General features: G+C 37.8%; 1 protein-coding gene across 4 annotated transcripts in view; it reads right to left on the bottom strand.

Moving 5' to 3' along the window:
- Positions 1 to 22,065, bottom strand: part of EFR3A (EFR3 homolog A) — a 109,608-nt gene that overhangs the window by 5,770 nt on the left and 81,773 nt on the right. For all 4 annotated transcript variants that reach the window (XM_081816557.1, XM_081816560.1, XM_081816558.1 and 1 more), the window contains 8 exons: positions 20,382 to 20,543; positions 19,571 to 19,702; positions 18,333 to 18,400; positions 17,218 to 17,345; positions 9,789 to 9,880; positions 5,368 to 5,416; positions 1,296 to 1,399; positions 732 to 781 (listed from right to left, as the gene is read on the bottom strand). In XM_081816557.1, coding sequence (XP_081672683.1) covers positions 732 to 781; positions 1,296 to 1,399; positions 5,368 to 5,416; positions 9,789 to 9,880; positions 17,218 to 17,345; positions 18,333 to 18,400; positions 19,571 to 19,702; positions 20,382 to 20,543 — 785 coding nt within the window. The remainder of the gene's footprint in view (positions 1 to 731; positions 782 to 1,295; positions 1,400 to 5,367; positions 5,417 to 9,788; positions 9,881 to 17,217; positions 17,346 to 18,332; positions 18,401 to 19,570; positions 19,703 to 20,381; positions 20,544 to 22,065) is intronic.

Below are 22,065 nucleotides of genomic sequence, written 5' to 3'. Positions count from 1 at the left end.
ATCAGGTTAAAAATATAAAACATACAGCTGATGTATAAAAAAAACTCCAAAAGCACAGCTTCGAACTATGCCTCCTCCACTGTGCCACCTCAGACAAAGGCCAGTGTCCACACTGAGGTCACAGAAGGACGTGCATAAACACTTTCCCTAGAGGGAACCTGCTGTTGTCTCTCCCTCGGTCTTGTGCTTCCCTACTTCAGCACCAACAGACAGAAGTATGTAACCACGTGTCCAAGTATGTTAGATGCCATATGTTTGGGACATAAAGTTACAACAGGACTGCAATGGGATATGACTGAAGAAAGTTTAATGATTAAGTGAGCCATCTGCATAGGGAGAATCAGTCTTGCCCTGGAAAGAACCATGAGGTTGAACCATATAAAACTGCATTTTTTTGCAAATGAAAATGGTTAAATATGAGAAATTACCTGGTTAAACATATCATTAGAATGTGAGTCTTCTAAATTACCCAGATTTCCTTATCGGACCACGTGGAAGGAAGGAATGATCTAAAAAGGAAAGCTAGGACAGCTAGGAGACACTTAGAAGCAATGCTATCAAGGTCTGTCCAAACAGAATAACCCCCAAGACAGAGGCACCTCTGTGATCTTGTGTTTGCCCTAACTGAAAACCACTATTACTTCAACATGATCAGCCACAAATCTACATGGGGGTTTAACAATTTCTATTTTGTTGTTATTTTATCACTGTTGTAGTAATAAAATCCTTACCGTATGGTGAGTTCCAGTATTTGAGCAAGTCTATCATGAAGCAAATTTGCCTACAAGGAGAAAAAAAAATGTTTAAGAATGGATTTTTTTATTTCCCAAATATCCATCTGTACTAATGCAAATGCAATTTAAAGGACAAAGCATAAGTGCAACCACGAAGCTGATGGTACAGAGCGCTTTCATGTTTTGGCTTCCTCTGTCCCATCCACTGGAATTTAATGTCAAGTTTCTCTTCCACTTCCTAGCTCACTGGGAGAAACAAACCAAGAGACACATAAAACCAAATACCCATAGCCAAGTCCCTGAAACCCACTACACAAGAAGTACCACAGCAGCAATGATCCTCAACATTCAGTCTGGGAGCTGCCTTCTCCATCGACTTGTACTACACACACAGATCACTGAGGCCTCCCAGCCAGGCCACCAGGGTTTTCAGTCCCCACCTGATACATTCCCGTGTGTTCTGTGGATCTGCACGAAGCGTGGAACCTACCAACTAATGACCAAGAAGATGTCCACAAAATCAAACTCTTCCCACATCCCCTTTACTATTTGTTCACTTACTTTGGATTCACACTGTGCTGCTATTTCTTCAAAAGGTGCTTTCTGGAATTTCTCTATCACAAGACGCCTCTTTTCCTTTTCCTGTTCTTCCGTTCCACTGGTATCTATATAAATGTTTACAAAGACCCATTAAAGGGATTACAGATTTTCACAGAACCTTGCCATGACCATAAAAGCAAACACTCTATAAATCAAAAATAAAGGTTATTTATAGGACTAGTTTTAAAAGGAAAAAAGCAAAAGACTGAACATCCCTGAAATGTCTATAAGGCTAGAGAGCAGATATACAAAACATTTTTTTAATCTAAGGGTTAAAGCTACATAGTACAAGATCCTTTCTCAAAGACCACCTTTGTCTCTCTTCCCAAAAAAGCAGGAGAATGACAACTTCCTGCAAGCCAAACAACCTCAAGACCCCACCTGAAAGATGATTCTTGTATGAATACTCATGCCTTGGTACATGAGATACTAAATTAAAAGTCTGCTGAACTTGATACTGAATGGTACAGCGGAAATACAGAGCAGCCATTTGGAACGTATTGTTTCAGACTTTTGCATTTATTTCCAGTTTGAAAAGACATGTTTTATCTTAAAATGATGTGTGGCCTGACCAAAGTTTGTGAGATAGTAAAATAAATAAATGCCTGTTACATCTGCTTAAGAATATGGAAATAGGCCTGATTTATGGCTTGTTAATGGTCTACCGCAACCCCCCAGCAATTCTTCAGGTTGTTTTGTTTTTTTGTTTTTTTTCCTGGTCAAGAATTTCACAGGATGAAATACACAGTGTTCTACGTTCTTTAATCCAGGCTGCTTTTCAGGTAGACAAACTGTAGGTTATAATTAGCTAGTTTTAAAAAGTGGAAATAGAAATAGCAGGTAGAAAGGAAACAGGCTATTACAGATTTTTCCTTTGAAACTGTGGCAGGTTAAAATAATTGAAGAATTTATACACTTCTGAATGACTAACAGAGAATTATGATCACCTCTCTGTTGTTCACTAGAACAGGGTAAGCAGCTCAAATGGCCAGAGGCCAGGCGGGACACATAAATGTTTACATTAGGTCAGGTAAAAGCAGTAGGAAATAAGGGAACGTGGGCAAGATGAGGTAGATACACCCTGGTCTTATGTCAATTTCTGAAGATACTTCAAACTAAATTTGGCCTGTAAGCAGCAAGTCTGTTTGCCATGCATTAGGCAGTTCTCAAGCTTTTTGGTTTCAAGAGTCCTTTCCTTTACATCCTTGAAAGTTATGAAAAAACCAAATCGTTATATCCATTGATACTTTCCATATTACAACATAAAACTGAGGAACTTTAAAAACATTTAATTCCTTTAAAAATAATTCATTTTAAAATTATGACACCATTATATGTTAACATAAATAACATTTCTTTAATGAAAAAATGACCATACTTTCCAAAGTGAAAAAACTCAGTGAAGAGAATGGCATTGCTTTGTATTTCTACAAATCTCTTTAACGTCTTGGCCTAATAGAAGGCAGCTGGATTCTATCTGCAAATGCATCCAAACCACTGCAGTGTGTTATTCTGGTTGAAGTATATAAAGAGATATGTACTGGGGGAAAGAGTATTTTAATAGCCTTTCACAGAACTGTGGGTATTTTTTTCTTGGACATTACAACACAATTTGAAAAGTGGTAGTTTTGTTAAAAGTTAGCTGCAATACGAAATTTGAAATCTTACTAATAAACTTTTTGTAACTGGTTATGGTAAAATCCATTGGTCTATTTTACACTTTGAATAATCTTTATTTATGCATGATTTTGTAACATCATGCAATAGTCATGTGGAATACTGATCCAGTGATTTATGCAGGTCCTCTAAATGTAGACATGTTTCATTATACAAGATTTTTAAAATCATATTTGGTAGTTACTACCACTGATCTCATTAGAAGCGTCTAAATATTTGGGTGCTGTCAAACTCACAATAGCAGACAAAAGTCAAAATTTTATTTTGTTCAAAGTGCAAATTTTATCATTAGAAGCAAATACAGTGAGGATGGTTTTGTTTTTCCTCTTAAAGTCACAGCTTTGTTTCATTTATTTTCCAGAAAATGCCTACCAAATACCATAGGTTTTCTGTCAGTCTTTTTTTCTTTCTTTTTGAAATAAAAATGGTGTTCCTTATAAAAATCGACCAGTTCAGGGGTGCCTGGGTGGCTCGTTCGGTTAAGCAGCCCACTCTTGATTTCGGCTCAGGTCATGATCTCAGGGTCATGGGACTGAGACCCGTGTTGGGCTCCGTGCTTGGCAGGGAGTCTGCTTGAGATTCTCTCTCTCTCCCTCCCTCTGCCCCTCCCCCCACCGACTTGTGCACTCTCTCTCTAAATCTTTAAAAAAAAATCAACTAGTTCAGCTTGCAAATCAAGGCAATCAAAGAAGTGCTTTATGTGTACTTCCCAAAGATACGTACCCATGGGTTGAGATTTAATAAAATAATTTACAGTAAGAGCATTCCTAAATAAAATCTCATTTTAAAGTAACTGTGTGTGTGTGGTACTAAAGAATATGATCACTGCTAGACTAGTGTGATGCTACGGTCTCCTTCATTCCTGTTATCTGACGTAGTACAAAGGCTAACAGTGTAAAGACACTGTTAGGTGAAAATATTTTTTGCTTGAAGGATCCCTTGAAAGAGCCACCACAGGCTACTGAGGGATCCACAGACACACTGTGAGAACCACTGTCCTAGACTGTAAATTTCTCAACATGTCCTATCCTGTTGTTACTGTTATTTTTAAGTAGGCTCCATGCCCAACATGGGGCTTAAACTCACAACCCTGAGATTAAGAGTCACATGCTCCACCAACTGAGCCAGCCACGCACCCAATGACGTCCTATTAATCTTTAAACATCTCAAAATATACTGCATATAATGGATGTTCAAAATTGCTTACTGAATTCAATTAATTTTATTTTGGTAAATTTGACATTGTATTACAATAATTCAAAAATCCTCTAATGGATTAAGCCAAAAAAGGTCAGATTTTACTTCATGGATGATGGGTGCTAGAGCACTCCACTTTCCTTGATACTAATTTTTTTCTTCTAACAGCTCTGAAAAGATGAGAGCCCATTTCCACCCTATATTGCTTTACCAGTTAGAATAACTGAGAACAAGGTATCATTAGCCTAGCAGTAATTTATATCAATACTTAATTGAAAGAACCGTTTTAAAATTTTAAAAAAGAGGCAAATCATATAAAACTTATTTCCATAAGGGACAAAGGAGAAAAAAAATCAGTAATATTTTATGCAAAGTAAAAAGATTACAGTCAGTCAAATGTGGGTACAAAATCTGGCATCAGCATTTACTTGCTATGTGATCTCAGAAGAGTTTGGTAATTTCTCTGCACCGATGATCTCACCGATAAAACAGCAAGAGTTAACATGGTCCTCTCTCATGCCTACCTGCTAACAATCTCAGCCAGCTCCTTTCTCCTACCCCATTAGAAACACGCCTCTAATCACACTACTGTGTGCCTGTTAGGTTACTCAATTTATTCAGAATTTTCATCCCCCCATGTCCTACAAAAGGAAGCATGCTATTTCTCCTAAGAAGTTCGAGTAGCCTGCAGGTTGGCTACCAAATAAGTGTGGCATTAAAATATACTGACGTGCTTTCTTAATTCTAGGACAGTCACTGTACAGAGCAGAACTACCTCTGATAAGACAGGACAAGTATAAGTCTAAAAAACAGCTGGGGGGCGCCTGGGTGGTTCAGTTGTTAAGCATCTGCCTTCAGCTCAGGTCATGATCCCGGGGTCCTGGGATCGAGCCCCACATCGGGCTCCCTGCTCAGTGGGAAGCCTGCTTCTCCCTCTCCCACTCCCCCTGCTTATGTTCCCTCTCTCACTATATCTCTGTCAAATAAATAAGTAAAAAATCTTTAAGAAAAATAAATAAAAAATAAAAAACATAGCTCAATAAATCAATTACAGATCTACGCACAAATGCCATGCTGCTTCTGTTTATTCTGGCACCTCATCAAGTACTAAGACAGAGATAAGCTAGCAAATCATTAGGAGAGTTAACAAAAATCTCACCAATTGCTTTCTTCAATGCTTCAAAGGTGATTTCTTCAGTGTTACTAACCTAGAGAAAAGTGATTTTAAGTAAAATAAAGAGTTAAGAAAGGTCAATATAAGTAACACCTTCACCTAGTTACAAGTCATCTAAGAACTTTTATAGTTGTTTTTCTTCTCTGTGCTGGCTGGATTTGTGATTATCCTCCACAGTATCCCATAATCTCCCCTTCCTCCTCGGTACCAGTGGCCTACTGCAGGGATTAATGCTAGGCTGGCAGGATCAGCATCCTGTAGGCAACCCAACCACCACTGAGTTACAGAACTCCATCTCCACTCACGGAGTGTGCAACAGGCCTGAGGCCCACTGACTGAACTAGGCTTCCCTAAGTGAACAGTGCTTTGAGAGAGTCAAGGCAGAGAAAATAACGTCAATACAGTTCAGTTATGTAATACATGAAAACTAAGTATACTTTACACCCTCTATAATTTTGGTGCCATATACAGTTTACAAATAAAAAATAAACTGAAAACTTTAAATGGTTTAGAAGCAAGAATCACCACTACTTTGGGAAGTGTTCAAATGAGTACAATTAACATCTTAAAACATTCATATTCTGGGTCTTCTAAGGTCAACCACCTACACTTATTTTCCAGAAATACCTTTTAATAAGAAGCTTCCCCCATTTCTTGCTTTGAGATATATAAAAGGCATGAAATCAATTGCCTTATAAAAATCAGTAATACTTTTTACGGCACCAGCACATTTTCAGGGGGAGCAATACACCCAGTTACTATAGTATCTCTGAATAGAAGTTATGAAATGATACCTGAGTACTTGCCTGGGCCTCTGGTCATCCCTAATTTTAGCTCATGAGCTTCTTTTGCTAAGTCTAAGGCAGCAAGACTAACGAAAGCAAGACTTCATGCTTTGCACCTTAGCTTCTCTGTAATACAAAGGCTTTAGCTGGAAATCAAGCAGCAAGCGTTCCACTACCTCAGTTTTTCTACTGAGGGTTCATATTTCTAGTTGAAGTCAGATTAAACTTGGGAATCTTCAGTTGCTTTGTTCTAGATATTTGGAGCAGATATACAGGATTAGGCTCTGGCTCATTAATTATTTGTACCTAGCAGCAGTCTAGTACCTCAATGAAAAAAACCCACTGTCGTTCTTACAACTGGTTAGGAGTTTTAGACTTCTGAGAAGCAACTACAGTACAGGGAAAAGAGCACAGAAGAACTATGAGGCCAGCCTCCTTGTTACATATAACTGTGAATTATTACCTATTTGATCCCTGGTAAGTGAAAAGTTAAAGTCCTTTATTCCAAGAACTCTTCTCTATTGGTTCTTGTTTTCCCTAATTCGGATGATCATGATACAGTCACTCTGCCCCTCTCCTTTCTTGTTTTTAACCTCCTTTCTCGGACTCCCTTTTAGTTACTTCTTGGACCTGCCCATCCTGCTCTGGAACAGGCTACTGCTCTCTTGTCCCCTACCTTATCTCCAGCCTGGCTACTGCAGGTCCTCCTTACCCAAATGTAGACTAGTAAAAGGATCTACTAGATGGCCTCTCTACCTCCGGTCCCTTCTTTTCAGTTCAGCCTAGCCACGCTTCTGAGATTCCTTTCATGAAAGCATAGCCGTGATAATGACACTGCCCAAATTTCAGTGTTTCCCTACTTCCTACCAAATCACACACAAAGCCCTCAGGCAGGTGACAAAACCTTCTATAATTTGGCTTCAATCTTGTTTCCCACTCTTTCCTTTTGTGAATCCTATTTAAAAAGGAAAAAAAGACCAACTGCTTTATATTAGTGTTCAACAATTCCTATTTTTCATACAGTGTAGCTACTAAGTACAAGCCACCTATTTCATTTGGTGCCCAACCAAACTACGGTCTATTTGCCTCTCTAGAACACCAGTTGTGTGTTCTGGAGAAATGGTGCAAAGGCACCAGGCTCGAGGAGTTTCAACACTCCTTTTACTCTTGATGACTTTTGCCTTATTCATGATCTACAGCTCTAACCTAGACTGTACAACACCCTTGAGCCTACATAAAATGTGTTTGTCTTCTTCCAATCAGACTAGTTGTTATGTTACTTCCGCTGATATCTTACTAATTTTATAGCACCTAGCAGAGCAGCTTCCGACTCATATTATACTAGACTTGTTTTGTTAGCACACATGCAAGTTTCTTTATTCGTTTATGGGAAAAGGCAGGAGTGTGTAAAACAAAGATCTGTTATTTATCCTAGAATAAATGACAATTCTTTTTAGCCAACCAGTGACTTAATTTTGTACAAAGAAAAATTCAATATGCACTGAAAATGTAATATGTATAGCCTCCCATTCATTCCCCCAAATAATTAAGCACTATTACCTTTTAGAAAGAAGAACTGAGTGGTGATTATTCATTAGACTACAGTAACAATTTGAGTTATATCTATGGAAAACATAAGTTTGCTATGATCTCATCTAAACATTCTGACTTTAAAAAAATATATAAGCTCTAAAAGCAGATATTGGATATATCTGAGGATTAACTGGGATTATGTATATAAAATTTCAAATAATTTTTATCAAATACAAGAGTACTGTTTTTTAAATGAGTAATTCTCTTATTTGACTGTTAGCAAATATACTTATTCATAGTTTGATATTTTGTTACACCATTAATTGGTGAGCACTTAATTGACGTGTATTTCTCCTTTCCATGCTATGAAATTAATTAGTTCTAGTCTAGAGGGTAATGTTATTTTGTCTTCTGGTTTTTGAACAGTCATTCCTAATATGCAAAATCAGATTCCATAATGGTAAATGAGTTTGAAACACCAATGTGCTCAGGTAAATCTTATAAGAAACTGTACTTAACTTTTCAAATGCTCGGTGTGCAGCATATTTGACTTAGGACTTATAGCAAAGAAAAAACAGGGTCTTTAACAAGTTAACAAATGTATTAATGGACTTTTAATTGCAAAATGTATGTTTAAGAATCTTCTTCCTATAGTTAAGTCTTTATACAATGCAAATATTTTCTTTAGTTCTTTTTGCCCCAGAATGATAAAATGTTTTTATCAAAATAGATTGATTTCTTTGCAACACCTTGAAGTGCTATATGTATATATATATTTTTTTTTAAATAAAAATGGTTAACAAAAAGAGAATGGGATACCACTCAATAAAATTTACTGCACTCTTGATAAACTAAGGCTTTAGATTAATTTTCCCCCAAAAGGTAACAGCAACAAATTCATAATCATTAAAATACAGAGCTAGCACAATACCCTCCTGACCAGTAAAAAAGTATATACATTAAGATGGCTTTCAAGAGGTGAATTTAAACAGGAAGATGATTTTTCTTGAGCTTTAAACTGGCAAGAAACTACACCCACTGTATTTCAAAATGAACACTAACTGCCTCTTAACTACTCTTGACACTCTGCTGATAATTTCTTAATGAAACTGACTGGTTCTACTTAATGGGGAGTGGAACACCATAAAAGATGTAAGCTAATTGGCTGGAACTGGCCACCAAAAAGTTCAATTCCTGAAGACTGACAGGGATTGGGGAGGTGGAGGGGGGAGCGTTGTGACAGCATGAATTCAGGCAAATTCCTTCCCCTTTTCTTAGATGGATAATCTCTTAATTATTTATACTGTACCATGAGAAATAATGAAAAACCTAGGAAGGCAAACAACAGATAAACTCCAAGGAGGAGGCGGACATCCTGGTATTTCAGCATTTTTACTTGACCATCAAAAAATTCTCTGGTGATTTGTGCAGAGTAAGTCTTAGACAATACTGGCTGTTTTCTTCTTCCTAAAACTCAGGATACACTTTTGTGTTCTATTGAAACAGGAGGAGAGCATCAAATCTCTGACCTTTCAAATAAGTCACAGTCCTTAGAGAGTACACAGGGCACTGATACAGTGTAGCCTACATTAAATCCATTACAGTTACTATCAAAGGATAAAAAATTTTCCCTCCCAGATGAGGCTTTGAAACCTTCCACATAGTACTTGCCTTCACATGAGATTGTACAGTTCCCTTTATTCTCATAATTTGTTTCATAAATCTTTAAAAATAAATAGAATTTGGAGCACCTCCCAATTTAATAACAGGCCTTACCTAACATTTCTGATAAAAACTTAGTTCTGTTTCACAGTTCCTTTTATTACACTAAATTACAATGTAAAGCCTAAAGACCTCATAATACACAATGTTAAGTTTATGTATCTTTACTGAGAGCTGACATGAGTTTAGTAAAATAAAAAATAAGCTCAAGGCTAAATCAGATTAATGTCTACTAATAGCACTGTCGATATGGGGATAATTTAGAGTTATATTTACTCCTGTTTGAAAGTATGGAGGGGCAAAAAGTTATTTTAAATTGGTACCTATCTCAAGAAAGTACTCTGCCATACACTTTCAGCAACTTACCACATCATCAGAAGGAATACTGTTGGGTAAAATATCCACCTGAATGGATACGGTGTCCACAATACTTTTTCTTCTAGAAAGTCGATCTTCATCTAAAATCAAAATGGTTTTTTCCCCCATTACTTGCTAGTTAGAAATGGTATATCATTTAAAAACTCTACCTATTTCAGATTTCAAAAAATCTCAGAAAATAAACAGTTGTCTTTTTTGCTCTTTCTAAATGTATGAAGCATTGTGTTCTCAGACTTTTAAATTTTATCAAGGAGATTAAAAAAAATAAAACTGATGGGGTGAACTAAAGTTAACAGTTTTATTTTCCAAAAAGGGGCATTCAGAGCAGCAACATTACCATTACCCTAATAGTTTAATAAAAAACAAAAGTCAACACTAAAAGGAGGAATTACATAATCTAAATTGAATACATTCATTTTTACTGAACACTCACAATATTGCCCTTATATCTCTCATTTCTCCCCTGAACAGTGAAAGCTGTGCACTAACTATGGATCTAGCTCAGGAACCCATGTCTGCAAGTGTTTACCATGCACCACATTTGTGGACTGAAAGGATCTGCTGCTTCAGTCAATAGCTCCTTCGCCACCCTTTCCAGCCATTCAACTCCACCGGCTCCTCACCTATCCGGAAAAACCTACCCTTCACTTCAGTGCTCTAGATAATCTACTTTCTCCCCACTTTTGCAAACATGCTTGGTCTGAACCAACTGCTGTAATCTGTCACTACCTACTCTTAACCCCTGAAGTTATAATCCTGCCCTTAACCACTCTTCTCAAAAGAGTGTCTTCCCACCCAGTAAGTTCAACAGCTATCCCTAGGCCCATTTTAGCTTAACCATTTCGTGGAAATTTGAATTTTTTTTTATTATAATCTCCCCCCACACATTTTTTTCTACTTCGATTTTCTCCTTCGGCATTCAATAAATCTATAAAGTGATTAGACACCATGTCAGGTGTTAGGGACAGACTGCTGAATGTAGTCCATACCAGCTTACAGTCTAACAGATAAGACCCAAAATAAACAAATAGTTACAGAAATAATGAAGCACAATGGAGAAGGACAGGGTGCAAGGAGAACAACTAATAGTTACGGTTTCATCCAAAAAAATTGAAGCCACTTTATGTATTCCAATACATAGAATTAGAGGTTTATTCAACCACAGTTGAACTGGACAAGTATATTTTCTCTTCTGAGCTCCAGTTCAGTATTTCCAATTTCCTATTAGTCAATTCTATTCAACATGTTCTAAACCCAATTTTAACATCTCTAATAAACCATCTTTATGTCACACTGCCCTATTTATTTTCAAGAGGGCCATCATTAAAATTCTGCATCTTTTTTGCCTGAATTCTTAGGATAGCTTCCTACCTGATCTCTCCCTTTTATACTGCTAATAGTGTTATTTTGAAAGTAAATCATTTTTAGTCTTAATTATAATTTTAAAACAAATACAGCCCACACACTGATACAGAGCTTCCCAAGTTTTTACAGTTGGGTTTAGAACATGTCAGAGTAAAATGGAAGAGGCTGCTCACACTGTAGGCTCTGACTGCCCCAGCCACAACCCATTTACTAGAAGGGCTAAGGAGATCAATATCCAGACACATCTGAAATGTTCCCAAAAGCAGCTGGGAAGCTCAGGTCTAGAATCTATGTCTGACAGCACAGTCACTTCATAATCTGGCAACACCCCATCTCTCTAATCCTATTTTATACATACTGTGATTTTCTTCTACGGAAAGAGTCAAGAATAAAGAACCACAAGAAGGCCAGCACAGATGAAGAAACTGGTTTCTTACTGACCACTTCTACTCCATGGTAGCCTTCCATGGTGGTAATTGAAGCTGGTGATCAAATATGGTTGTTCACCCTCTTTCTAGGCAGCAAGTAGGACTGCAATTCCAGCTTCTCTGTGGTTTAGAGGGACTATGTAACTAGTTCTGGCCAATAAAGAACAAGCAGCATTCTAGAGAGCAGCTGCTCCATCAGCTTGGATTCCAGATATGGATGCTATGAAGTTATGCACAGTTAATTTGAGCAACAAATCTTTACTGCTTTAAACCACTAAGAACCTATGATTATTATTACAACTTAACTTAGCCAGGGTTAAACCTTGGCACTACTAATCTTTTGGGCCAGATAATTCTTGTGGTGGGGGGGTTTTCTGTGTATTGCAGAATGTTTAGCTTCTACCCACTAGCAACCAGTAGGGCTACCCCACCTCTCCTTGCCCCACAGTGGTGATAACTAAAAATGTCTCCAGGATAGACAAGTATTTCCTGGCATGGGCAAAATCACCCTCAGATGAGAATCACCGACCCAGTCCATCCTCACCAGTAATAGCCCCTTCTACAATATTCCCTATATGCCACCATCATATCCTAAGTTTCTTAAAACACTAACCACATCACTCCACAAAGCCACCCACTTCTTGATGAATTAAAAAGCCATTCTGGGGTCTCTGGTCAGATCTACCAACAGTAACTTCAACTGCTCCCTAATTTATCTAATGTTCAAGTAAAATGTGCTATTTTCCCATCTCTGAGCGTGCTTTGGCCTCCTGCCTTCCATGCTTTTCTAGAAACAGAAACCCCTACTGGAAACACTTTATTTCTTGTCCTTCTTTACATCCTCCCACTACACAAATTCTCACATCTTCTAAGGCCTAAATGAATATTACATCACTTCCTTAAAATTTTAAATATTACTCCATTTATTTTTACTTATCCCTCTTTCTTTCAGATACAAAAACTTACTATCACAGTTATGATTGATCTTCCCCATCACCCTTCCATCAACGGCACCCTTCAAACATTTCTTGGGCCTTGTACTAAGACATGTAACTTAATGCCTTATCTCGGTTATCACAGCAGGAATTCAGTGACAAACTCTGCTTTGCACCTATCCCACGCAGGATTCACTCGGGTTCTGCTGTAAGAAGGCTGTAGGTACAGATGAATACATACTCAACTGTGACACATCAATACAGATTGCGCTGCTACGGTTTTCAGACTGAAAATACCCCATCTCCTGCTTGTGGCTATGACTACGACCTAGACACTGTATTCTTTTTCTTCACGATCATGTGCTTTGATATAAATTACCAAACATAATGACATCAATAGAACTGCTACAAAGTAGTATGTGGTCATCACTGCTGACTTGCTTTTACCTTCTAAGCTGGTCAGCTGTCAAGGCCTCATCAGAACTCAAAATGAGGAATAGCAGCCTGTTTCTCACAAAAAACCCCATAAAGGATTTCTAGGCTAACATACAAAGGCTGATGGGGAGCACAGTAAAGTCAGCTTTAAGTCGAAGATAAAAATAAAAAGGGAAGAGAGGCGTGAGGGCAGGGAAGGAATCACTGGATGGCAAAAACCAATGAGAACATAGTCCAGAGGGAGTTGATTTAAGATTAAAAAATTTTAAAGGGAAGAAAATAAAACGTAATGGGAAACTCTAATGTTATGTTCTCAGAACTTTATTCTTTTGACCTATACAATCACGTGCTTACAGGTGACTGCAGAAAAGCCCAGGTACAACTCTAATCAGATATCATGGACATCTACACGAAAGTAAGGTTTCTAAAACAGAGCTTACGGAGATAATGCCCCTGGTCCCTGTGGGCCACCTGCGTCTGTTCCTGACCTGCTCTTCCAAGCTTACTGAAAGCAGCCTCACTGCAGCCTCCACGGACTACACCGTCCTGCTGTCTAAAGAACGTCCCTGTCACCATCTCAGTGTCTGATATAGTGATATACTGGTCTCTGGGAAGACCGCTGCTTTCCATCCTCAAGATGGGCTGGGGTCGTCCCAGACACTGCTTGCTGTGCCCTCGTCACTTTCCCATCCCTCCTCCTGCTCTGCTTCCTGTGTCTGCTATTCATTCACAGTGGTGACCATCGTCTCTCCTTATTGTTTCTAACTAGGACTTGGGAGTTTAGAAGCAATTCTTAGACAGAGCTATGCTCACTACAACCTCTGAACTCCCACACAAAACCCATCTGTGACTCTTAACTGCCGAGAGGGCACCCTACATGGTTGCTCACTGTCAAAGATACTCAGCAAGAGGCTGATTCCCTAAACTAGCCACTTTTTCCTATTCATTTCTGTGAATAAAAACTCCATTCTGTCATCCAAGATCCAAAACAACGTATAGACAGTTACATCTAAAATGTGCATCTTTTTCTTTCTTCAATTAAACCCAGTCATATCACCCAACTCTCCAAAAAAAAAAACAAAAAACAAAAGCAACTGAAGCAGCAAATACACTCCACTCTTACCCTCAGTGGTGTGCCATCCATCCACCCAAGCATCCAAGGCAGAAACCAAGACAAATCTTTGGCTTTCTCCTTGTCCCCTCATACCAATCAACTGCTTATAAATTCTTTCTTGTAGGTTTTTCTAGAATCCACCCACTTCTCTGTATTCTCACTTAGTGCAGGCCATGGTCCTCTCTCCTGGAAATTACTGACGAGCATTCTAAATGGGTGCTCCATCTCCACTATGCTGTAATACCACCAGAGTAATACTTGTACAATGCCTAACCCTGTTTAAAATCACTCATTGACTCCCCACTGCTTGCAGAATAGTGCAAAATATGCAACCTGTGTTTACAATTCCCAACCCTACTCCTCTGATTCAGTCCAAGTACGCTAACTTCATACTAATTCCCTGAAGAATCACGTTCTTGCCTATGTCCCTTCTTTCACACATGCCATCACACTTCTGAAGAAAACACTTGCCTAACACCTGCTTCAGGTTCAGCCCAGGAATTGTTCCCTTTGGAAGACATGCCTGGCCCACCAAACCTGGACCACCAAATGCTCTCCTAGCTGCTGCCTGGGACCCCAAACTTCTCTGATCATAGCCCTGAAGGTCTGCTGTAACTGTCCAGTTATTTGTCCTGTTCGAGACAAATTGTATAATGAATTAGCTTCTTTGCTATGCATCTGGAATAAAACTGGTAAAACGCCATCATGGGGGGAACTGAGAAAATAGTCACTCAAATCATCTTCTGTGCTTTGTGGTCCAGATGAAGAACCCAGTTGAGAAAGACTATCAATTCTGTGAAAGTAGGGACTTCTACCTATTTTCTTTGTTTTTGCTTCTGTTTGCATAGAAGCTGGAACTGTAAATACTCATAAACATTTAACTATACAAGTTTACTACAGCCACTGACACTTCTGATTGATCTAGCTGATTGATCTATTACGGTACCCCCTCATGGAGGAGTATTTAGCACATGCCTAGACCTACACTATTCACTCAAGTTCTAGATGAATTTGAGATTAAAGAAAAATGCTATAACCACCTTATATTTAGGGCCCACTTACTATATGTCAGTCACCAACAGTTCAATAACTTTTAGGCAGACCACTTCTTCTTTCTTTAGAACCAACTACCATTATATTTCAATCATGTGTCCGCCTTCTCCACCAGATTTTAATCCTTAACATCTTTCTACCCTCAAAACCACACCAATTTTTGGTATATAGTAGGCAGTCAGTCAAGGTTTATGGAATACATGAAAGAAACAATCTGGATCAGTAGGGATGACTGAACAATCTTTATGTACATGGGAAACAGTAGTGTTACCTACTGAAATTATTTAATTTCCACCTCATTATTCTCATTTGTAAACAAAGATAATGCTACCTACTTCACCAAACCTTTAAGGATTAAATGAGAAAATGAATACAAGTGCTTATCTCAGTGACTGGAACAGAGTTAATGCACACTAAATGGCTGCTAATATTTTCATGATGATAGGTATATGCATGATACACAGCAAACTAAGTATGTTTTGCGTTTTCTTTTGATATATTCTTCTTAAATCCCTGATTTTTTTAAATGAATATCTGATGGTTACACAGCAAAAAAAATTTTTAATAACCAATTGATTATACCATAAAGCATCACTGCATCTTCAAACTCTGCATTAAGGCAGGGCGTACATGCCATAAACTGGTTCTAAACTATCAAAGTTTTTATAAATCAGAAAAACCTTATTCACACTGAGGGATTTCTATGCAGTTACATAAATTAAATATATACCGAAATATTCAGAATTCTTCCAGTCAATGATAGAGAGGCATTAAGAATGAGAATACATCTATGGGGGGGGGGGCGGAGAGCAAACCATCTGTTAAAAAAAACAAGTACCATAATTTTCATTAAAAATTGTTACTTGTTAAGAGTCCCATCTGTTAAAAGAGTTAAAGGAACAGGGTAAAAGGAAACAACAAAGGTGAAAATATACTATGGTTACTGGGAAGGTAAAGGGAAATAACCACTGAACTTACTACTACATAAAATATACGGGCCACTGGCTCCATTTCTAAAAGGCAAATTTTATTAAGCTACTTTCCTAGAGGACAGGTGAGGGAAGGGCAGGCCAAACTGACACTTGGATTTACCTTTGTGCTTGTGCCTGGGTTTATGAGGTTTTTTGCCTGAAGGAAAGAGAGCTAAATCCAAATTATAAGAATGAAATATTTTTAAGGTCTTTTTAAAAAAATGTTTTAAATTACAAAACTGTACCACTGTTATATCCCCAAGGAATTCATGAGGTATAGAACTTTCATAGTGTAGAATGTAAAAGAAAATGCAAAAGCATTCATTAACATCTCAGAGGATTACGAACTATCACTGTAATAAATGTGTATGTTTTGGATCCACATTATAAAAAAGATAGCTATTTACAAAGATTGTGCTATTTTTAGTGATTAATCCAGAAAACTGCCTAAGTCAAACAATTCTCATATAGAACAAAGGTGTCCCCAAAGCAAGAAGTAGTTCTTCTGCCAAATTTAATACTTATATGATCATCAAATGACAATGAAGGCGCAGAACAGAGACACTTTGATTTTAGTTGTTAAACACTAAATGCAAGACACCATGCAGTTTTGCCTTAAAAACAACAGAATTACTTGAGGCAATGAAGAGAACGGAAAGAAATACATGGTGCACAGAGGAAAACACATTCTTAACTTAAAAGGTCTGAAGCCTTTTTTTACAAAGCAGTCAGCGCTTCCAATGACGGCAGTTACCTGACTCATTCAGCTCAGTAGTCACAAATCACTCATTCAACAATTTACATATATTTCCATAAGCCGAACACAATATGGGTTAATGAAGAAAGATACCCATGGGCTCCTCTGTTTGAAGTACAATAATATGTTAAGTATAATACTAACAATCACTTAAAGACTCCGTTTGTTCATGATAAAATCATAAGAGATTTACTAAAAGGTTTTCAAGAGCAAAATTTAAGTGAAAGTAAAACCTAAGCATTTGAAAAACTGTGGTAAAGTAAGTATACAAACAATGAATTTTCATTGCTAACTGTGTTAATGGAAAAACTACCGAAACATCATCACCAGAGTTAGAGTTCCAATTACCCTCCTCTTACCTGTGACTTGGGGTACATACGGTACCGACAACCTCTCAACACTATAGCCGCTTCCGCCTAGTGACTCTGCAATCTTGTTGGTCAAGAAGTATAAATTTTTGTCATGCTTCTCTAAAGATTTTGGAAGCCTGTCAGGTTGATCATAACAAAAGTCATTCAGCATTATTTAAATTACTGAGCAAAAATAAGTTAACATGAAAAAAAAAAAATAAGTTAACATGCAGGCATGCTAGATCCAAGCCTAAATATAAATATAAACACAACTTAAAAGGTAATTAGTGATAGAAAAATCAGTGTATTTTTGGTGACCAATCTGACTATAAAAGCACATGGTATGTGGTCCCATATGTTAAGCATTTGCTGTGAATCCTTCTCCAGTAACGTTCCAATGGGGAAGTCAGCCTTAATTATTCTGTGGGTATTCACACATTAAATGACGAAGAGGACTAAATTCAGCTTTAACCTAATTAAAACTCTGAGAGAAGAAAAATCAAACTGTAGCTCAGCGACTGCTAATGAAACACCTATCAGCCAGCAAAGTGATAGGAAGCACCTGCCCAATCACATAAAAAGGTCCACTTTCTTCTCAAACTGTCTGACATTATTTTATGCTGATGCTTCCAATATTACACTGCTTTTACAGCTCCAAAGTCTGAATAAAGTATTGTTCACATATATGTTCTTATTTTAAGAGCAAGGGAGAAGGAAGGGTATAACACTGATTTTTCTTAATACACTCTCTGTCCCACAATTTTGTGAGTACTGTTAGCTACGAGTGCTGAAAGTCTTGACTAGGATACTGTATTCTCTTAAGGAAATGCTTATTTATATATGAGAACATGCTATATTTGAGATATACCTCCATACTAAAATTAGTATGGAGGTATAGATAAGAGGTAAGATATATTTTTTTCATCAAAGATCGACTCTGTGTGTGCATGAGTCTACACTTATACTGTACAAGAACTTTTATAGCAAGGGAAAGAAGTCAGATGCATTAAATGACAGAAATACGAAATACACGAAAATAGCCTAACAGTTTACTCCTTTGTAATCATCACTGAAAGGTTTCTCAAGCCAGTGCCCTTTCCTTAAAATGTAAAGAATTAACATACATGCACTTATCTCTGAAAATATGCTCTGGTAGAAAATAAGGGGCTTCCATAGTTCGAATTTCAATAACCTGAAAAATATCCAAAAACAAAAGAAAAAAATCAAAAACCTCACTCCTCAGGACCTGGCTCTGAAAATTTGGAAAACCAAAACACTGAAATTAAACATTTGGAAAGATACCAGCACTTTATTTTGGAATTTAAGCTATATTTAGAGCACACAAGCAGGGTTCATTTTATTTTCACATTTATTATTTTAAAAATCCAGAAGGTAACAAAACTGTAACAATAAAATAATACATGTAATAAAAAAACAATGATGTTCCGCATCTGATTGAACCTACGACAAAAGGATAAGAACACCTCGAGTGCCACTGCGTTGGAAACCCCTTGACAAAGCCCAAGGCCATGGGCACTCTCACTCTTCTGTAGCACGTGCCTGAGGTCTCAACGTACTTCTGAGGTCAGGCCCCTCTGCACATGAGCAACTTAGAGAGGGGGGCACTCTGCTTTTGTAGCATTTGTATCTCTAAGGGCAGGCATCAGGTAGTCAACCACTTGTCTAACGAATGAATGAGTTTTATTTCTTAGAATGCACTAAAAGCCTGCATTTTAGCATGGACTGAGAGATGTGCTTCCAATTTCAGAAAAATGAGGCTCTCCTTGACCAGTATCTTTAAAGAATAAAAATTACATTGGACTTCCTCTGCCAAGTAAGTTAGAGGCTCTGAAACTCATATTAAATTGCGTAAGTAGCTATTTAATGACTTATTGCTGACAAAAGCTGAATATAGTTGAATGACAAGACAAATCTCTAACAGATGTTTTCCTTCAACCTTTGAGACCTGGCTCAAGTAGACTGATTTAAAACAATAACTAAAATCGTATAAAATAGTATAACTAAAAATAATTTAGATACTAAGATTCATAATGGCTTAAAAGGAAAACAATTATATATTAGAATTCACATGACATTCTAGAAGAAAACCAAGCATTCTACTTGACCACTATACAAAAAAATTCTATTAAAGCAACAGGCATCAAGGAAAAGTATAAACACTAGCTGTAGTTTTAGTTTAGTTTCAGTTAAGTCACTACTGAAAAAGTGATGCATACTTTTACAGCATTATCTTTATAATTTGATACTCAAATCATCAAAATTAAAAATAATCAGCAGTCCAGAGGAAAATCAGCCATTTTTATATAAAAATCAAGTCGAAGGACTTTTCCCAACATCTTACCTTGCTAACATGTTGGCAAAATGCAGGGACAGCTATCATCTGACTTACAAAGTTGAGGTACGCCGCCACCAGCGCCATGATCCCACAGCGATGGAACATGGACAAATTATCCTCATTGATAATCGCACTGTCCTTTAATAAAAAAACAAACACAGCTTGTGACAGATAAAGGTCTTATGCTCCATTAGTGTTTTCTCTATGATTATACGGAAAAACCGCAAGTCGTTTGGAGTGACGACAAAACTGTTACCTTTTAAGAAGTTGTTTTTTAAAGAATTCTGAAAGGAGAATAAATGTCCATTTACAGGAGAGTTCAATCTCTCAAATAGCTCTTTCTTAGGAAAGTCTTTTGGGGGGTGGAGGGGATACACAAATACACACATACGTGTGTGTGTGTGGGTGTATATATGCGCACACGTACCCATATGTATCTTACACTAAAATATATCTGATACATATTCCCATCACACACTGTCCTTTGCACACTCCAATGAGACAGCTACATATGTAATGACTATGTAACGACCCTCTTCCCCACTAGACTTAAGACTATGGGTGGAGGGGCCATGCTGCCCCCCGTCACAGTATTCCCAAGTTTCTGAGTAAATGTGGCACACAGCGGATGCTCACTCAGTATTTGTTAAAAGAATGAGTATGACCATAACTTGGAGTATTTTTTATTTAAAACTAGAAAGCTCCCTTTTAAAATTCATGTCCTTGGATAAAGGCAACAGCAACACCACTTTAAAGATGGTGTCTAGTTCATTAAAAAAAAAAAAGTTTTCTTCACTGAAAGATTATGAAAGCATACCTGTAAAGCAATGGCTAATCGAATGAGATCAATAACCACGTCTTCATTGGCCAATTCAATAGTTATAAGAGCAAGAGAAGTATAAAGTAGCTCATAGTTTTTCTGAACATTGTCTTCCTCTTTACAGCCCAAATATATGTGGCGATACAGTTGCTGCCCATTCTGAGAAGGGAAGCGACAGAGGAAAAAGATGATTTTGCTTAAAAGTAGTACAGGCAGATTTCATATGCATATAACCTCCTAAAAGGTGGTCTTATTACCTAACATGGAAGAGAAACTTAAGCTAATAACCAGAGGGTCAAACTGTATTACAATTATCAACATCAACAAGTATGCTGATATACAACTACCAGCTAAGATAGAGTTTAAGCATGAACCAGAAATAAAAACAGCAGCTAAGAAAGAGTACCAGTGTAAACAACGAGATGCTTTTAGTGATAATCTGAAAACACAAAAGCAAGTTATAGACTGATTCGGGAAAAGGCTGAAATGGCTGACAGAGTTACGGGAGATACTTCTGCAATACAGCCTTGGCAATGATTAAAAAAAAAAAAAGAAAAGAAAAAAAAACATTTGGCTAAGGGGAAATATACTCAGGCTTTCTTGCCTTTGGAGGCAATCTCCTGTGAGGTGGGTTAGGAGCTGTCCAAGGAAGAGCATCTGCAGGTTCCACTACACTTTGGTGTGGAGTGACCAAAGGCAAGCCAAGGGAAGAGGTTACAGAAACACTCCAGGGACTGCAAAAGGTTTCCCCCTAAACCAAACTAATCTCAATATGTTAATACAGAATGGAAAAGCTTTTCCTATCTAAAGCATTCCTGAGTATAGGTTCAGCTGCTAAGTGAGAGCTGACAGAAATTTGAGTGTGTTCTCCATTTAAAGTCACTATGTGACTATGTGGTTAATTACTATGTGGTAATTAACTCAACCTGTTGCATTGGTTTTCAACACTAATTGTAAACTACAATCATTGAGAAAGTGGAATGACCACCATGCTTCTACCCTCCCCACTGCCCACCCCCAATATGATTTAGCTGGTTAGTGGAGATGCCCAAATATTTTTGAAGCACAAAGCTCCCCAGGTGATTCTTTTTTTTCCCCCAAGATTTTATTTATTTATTTGACAGAGAGAGACACAGCGAGAGAGGGACCATAAGCAGGGGGGAGTGGGAGAGGGAGAAGCGGGCTTCCCGTTGAGCAGGGAGCCCGATGCGGGGCTCGATCCCAGGACTCTGGGATCATGACCTGAGCTGAAGGCAGCCACTTAATGACTGAGCCACCCAGGCGCCCCACCCCAGGTGATTCTAATATTCAGCCAGGGTTAAGACTAGGGGCCTATTCACTCATATGTGGAGGGACTTTAGCTTAACACCCCAGGCCTATTTCTCAGCAGGTTCATCTGACTGTTCATTTTAGGGGAAAGGACTGAACAAGACCAACACAGTCTTCTGAATCCAGATTCTGCTTCTCTCAAATGGTTCTATGCTTGGGTGTGCAACAACAGTCTATATATTGGGCCCTCTCCAACTCTATTCTTGAATCCTATGGTTCCTAAACATCATTAACATTAAAGCTTGCACACATGGGAGTTTTAATGTCAGGTTCCTTAAGTAATTCAAGTTGATATTATACCTACTATGTACCCATCAGGTTAGACACCATTAAAATCTAACATGATGTAACT

The sequence above is a fragment of the Leptonychotes weddellii genome, chromosome 4 (genome assembly GCF_054177405.1).
Source record: "Leptonychotes weddellii isolate Sample4059 chromosome 4, ASM5417740v2, whole genome shotgun sequence".
NCBI lineage: Eukaryota > Metazoa > Chordata > Mammalia > Carnivora > Phocidae > Leptonychotes > Leptonychotes weddellii.
This window is presented reverse-complemented; position numbering and strand designations above follow the sequence as displayed.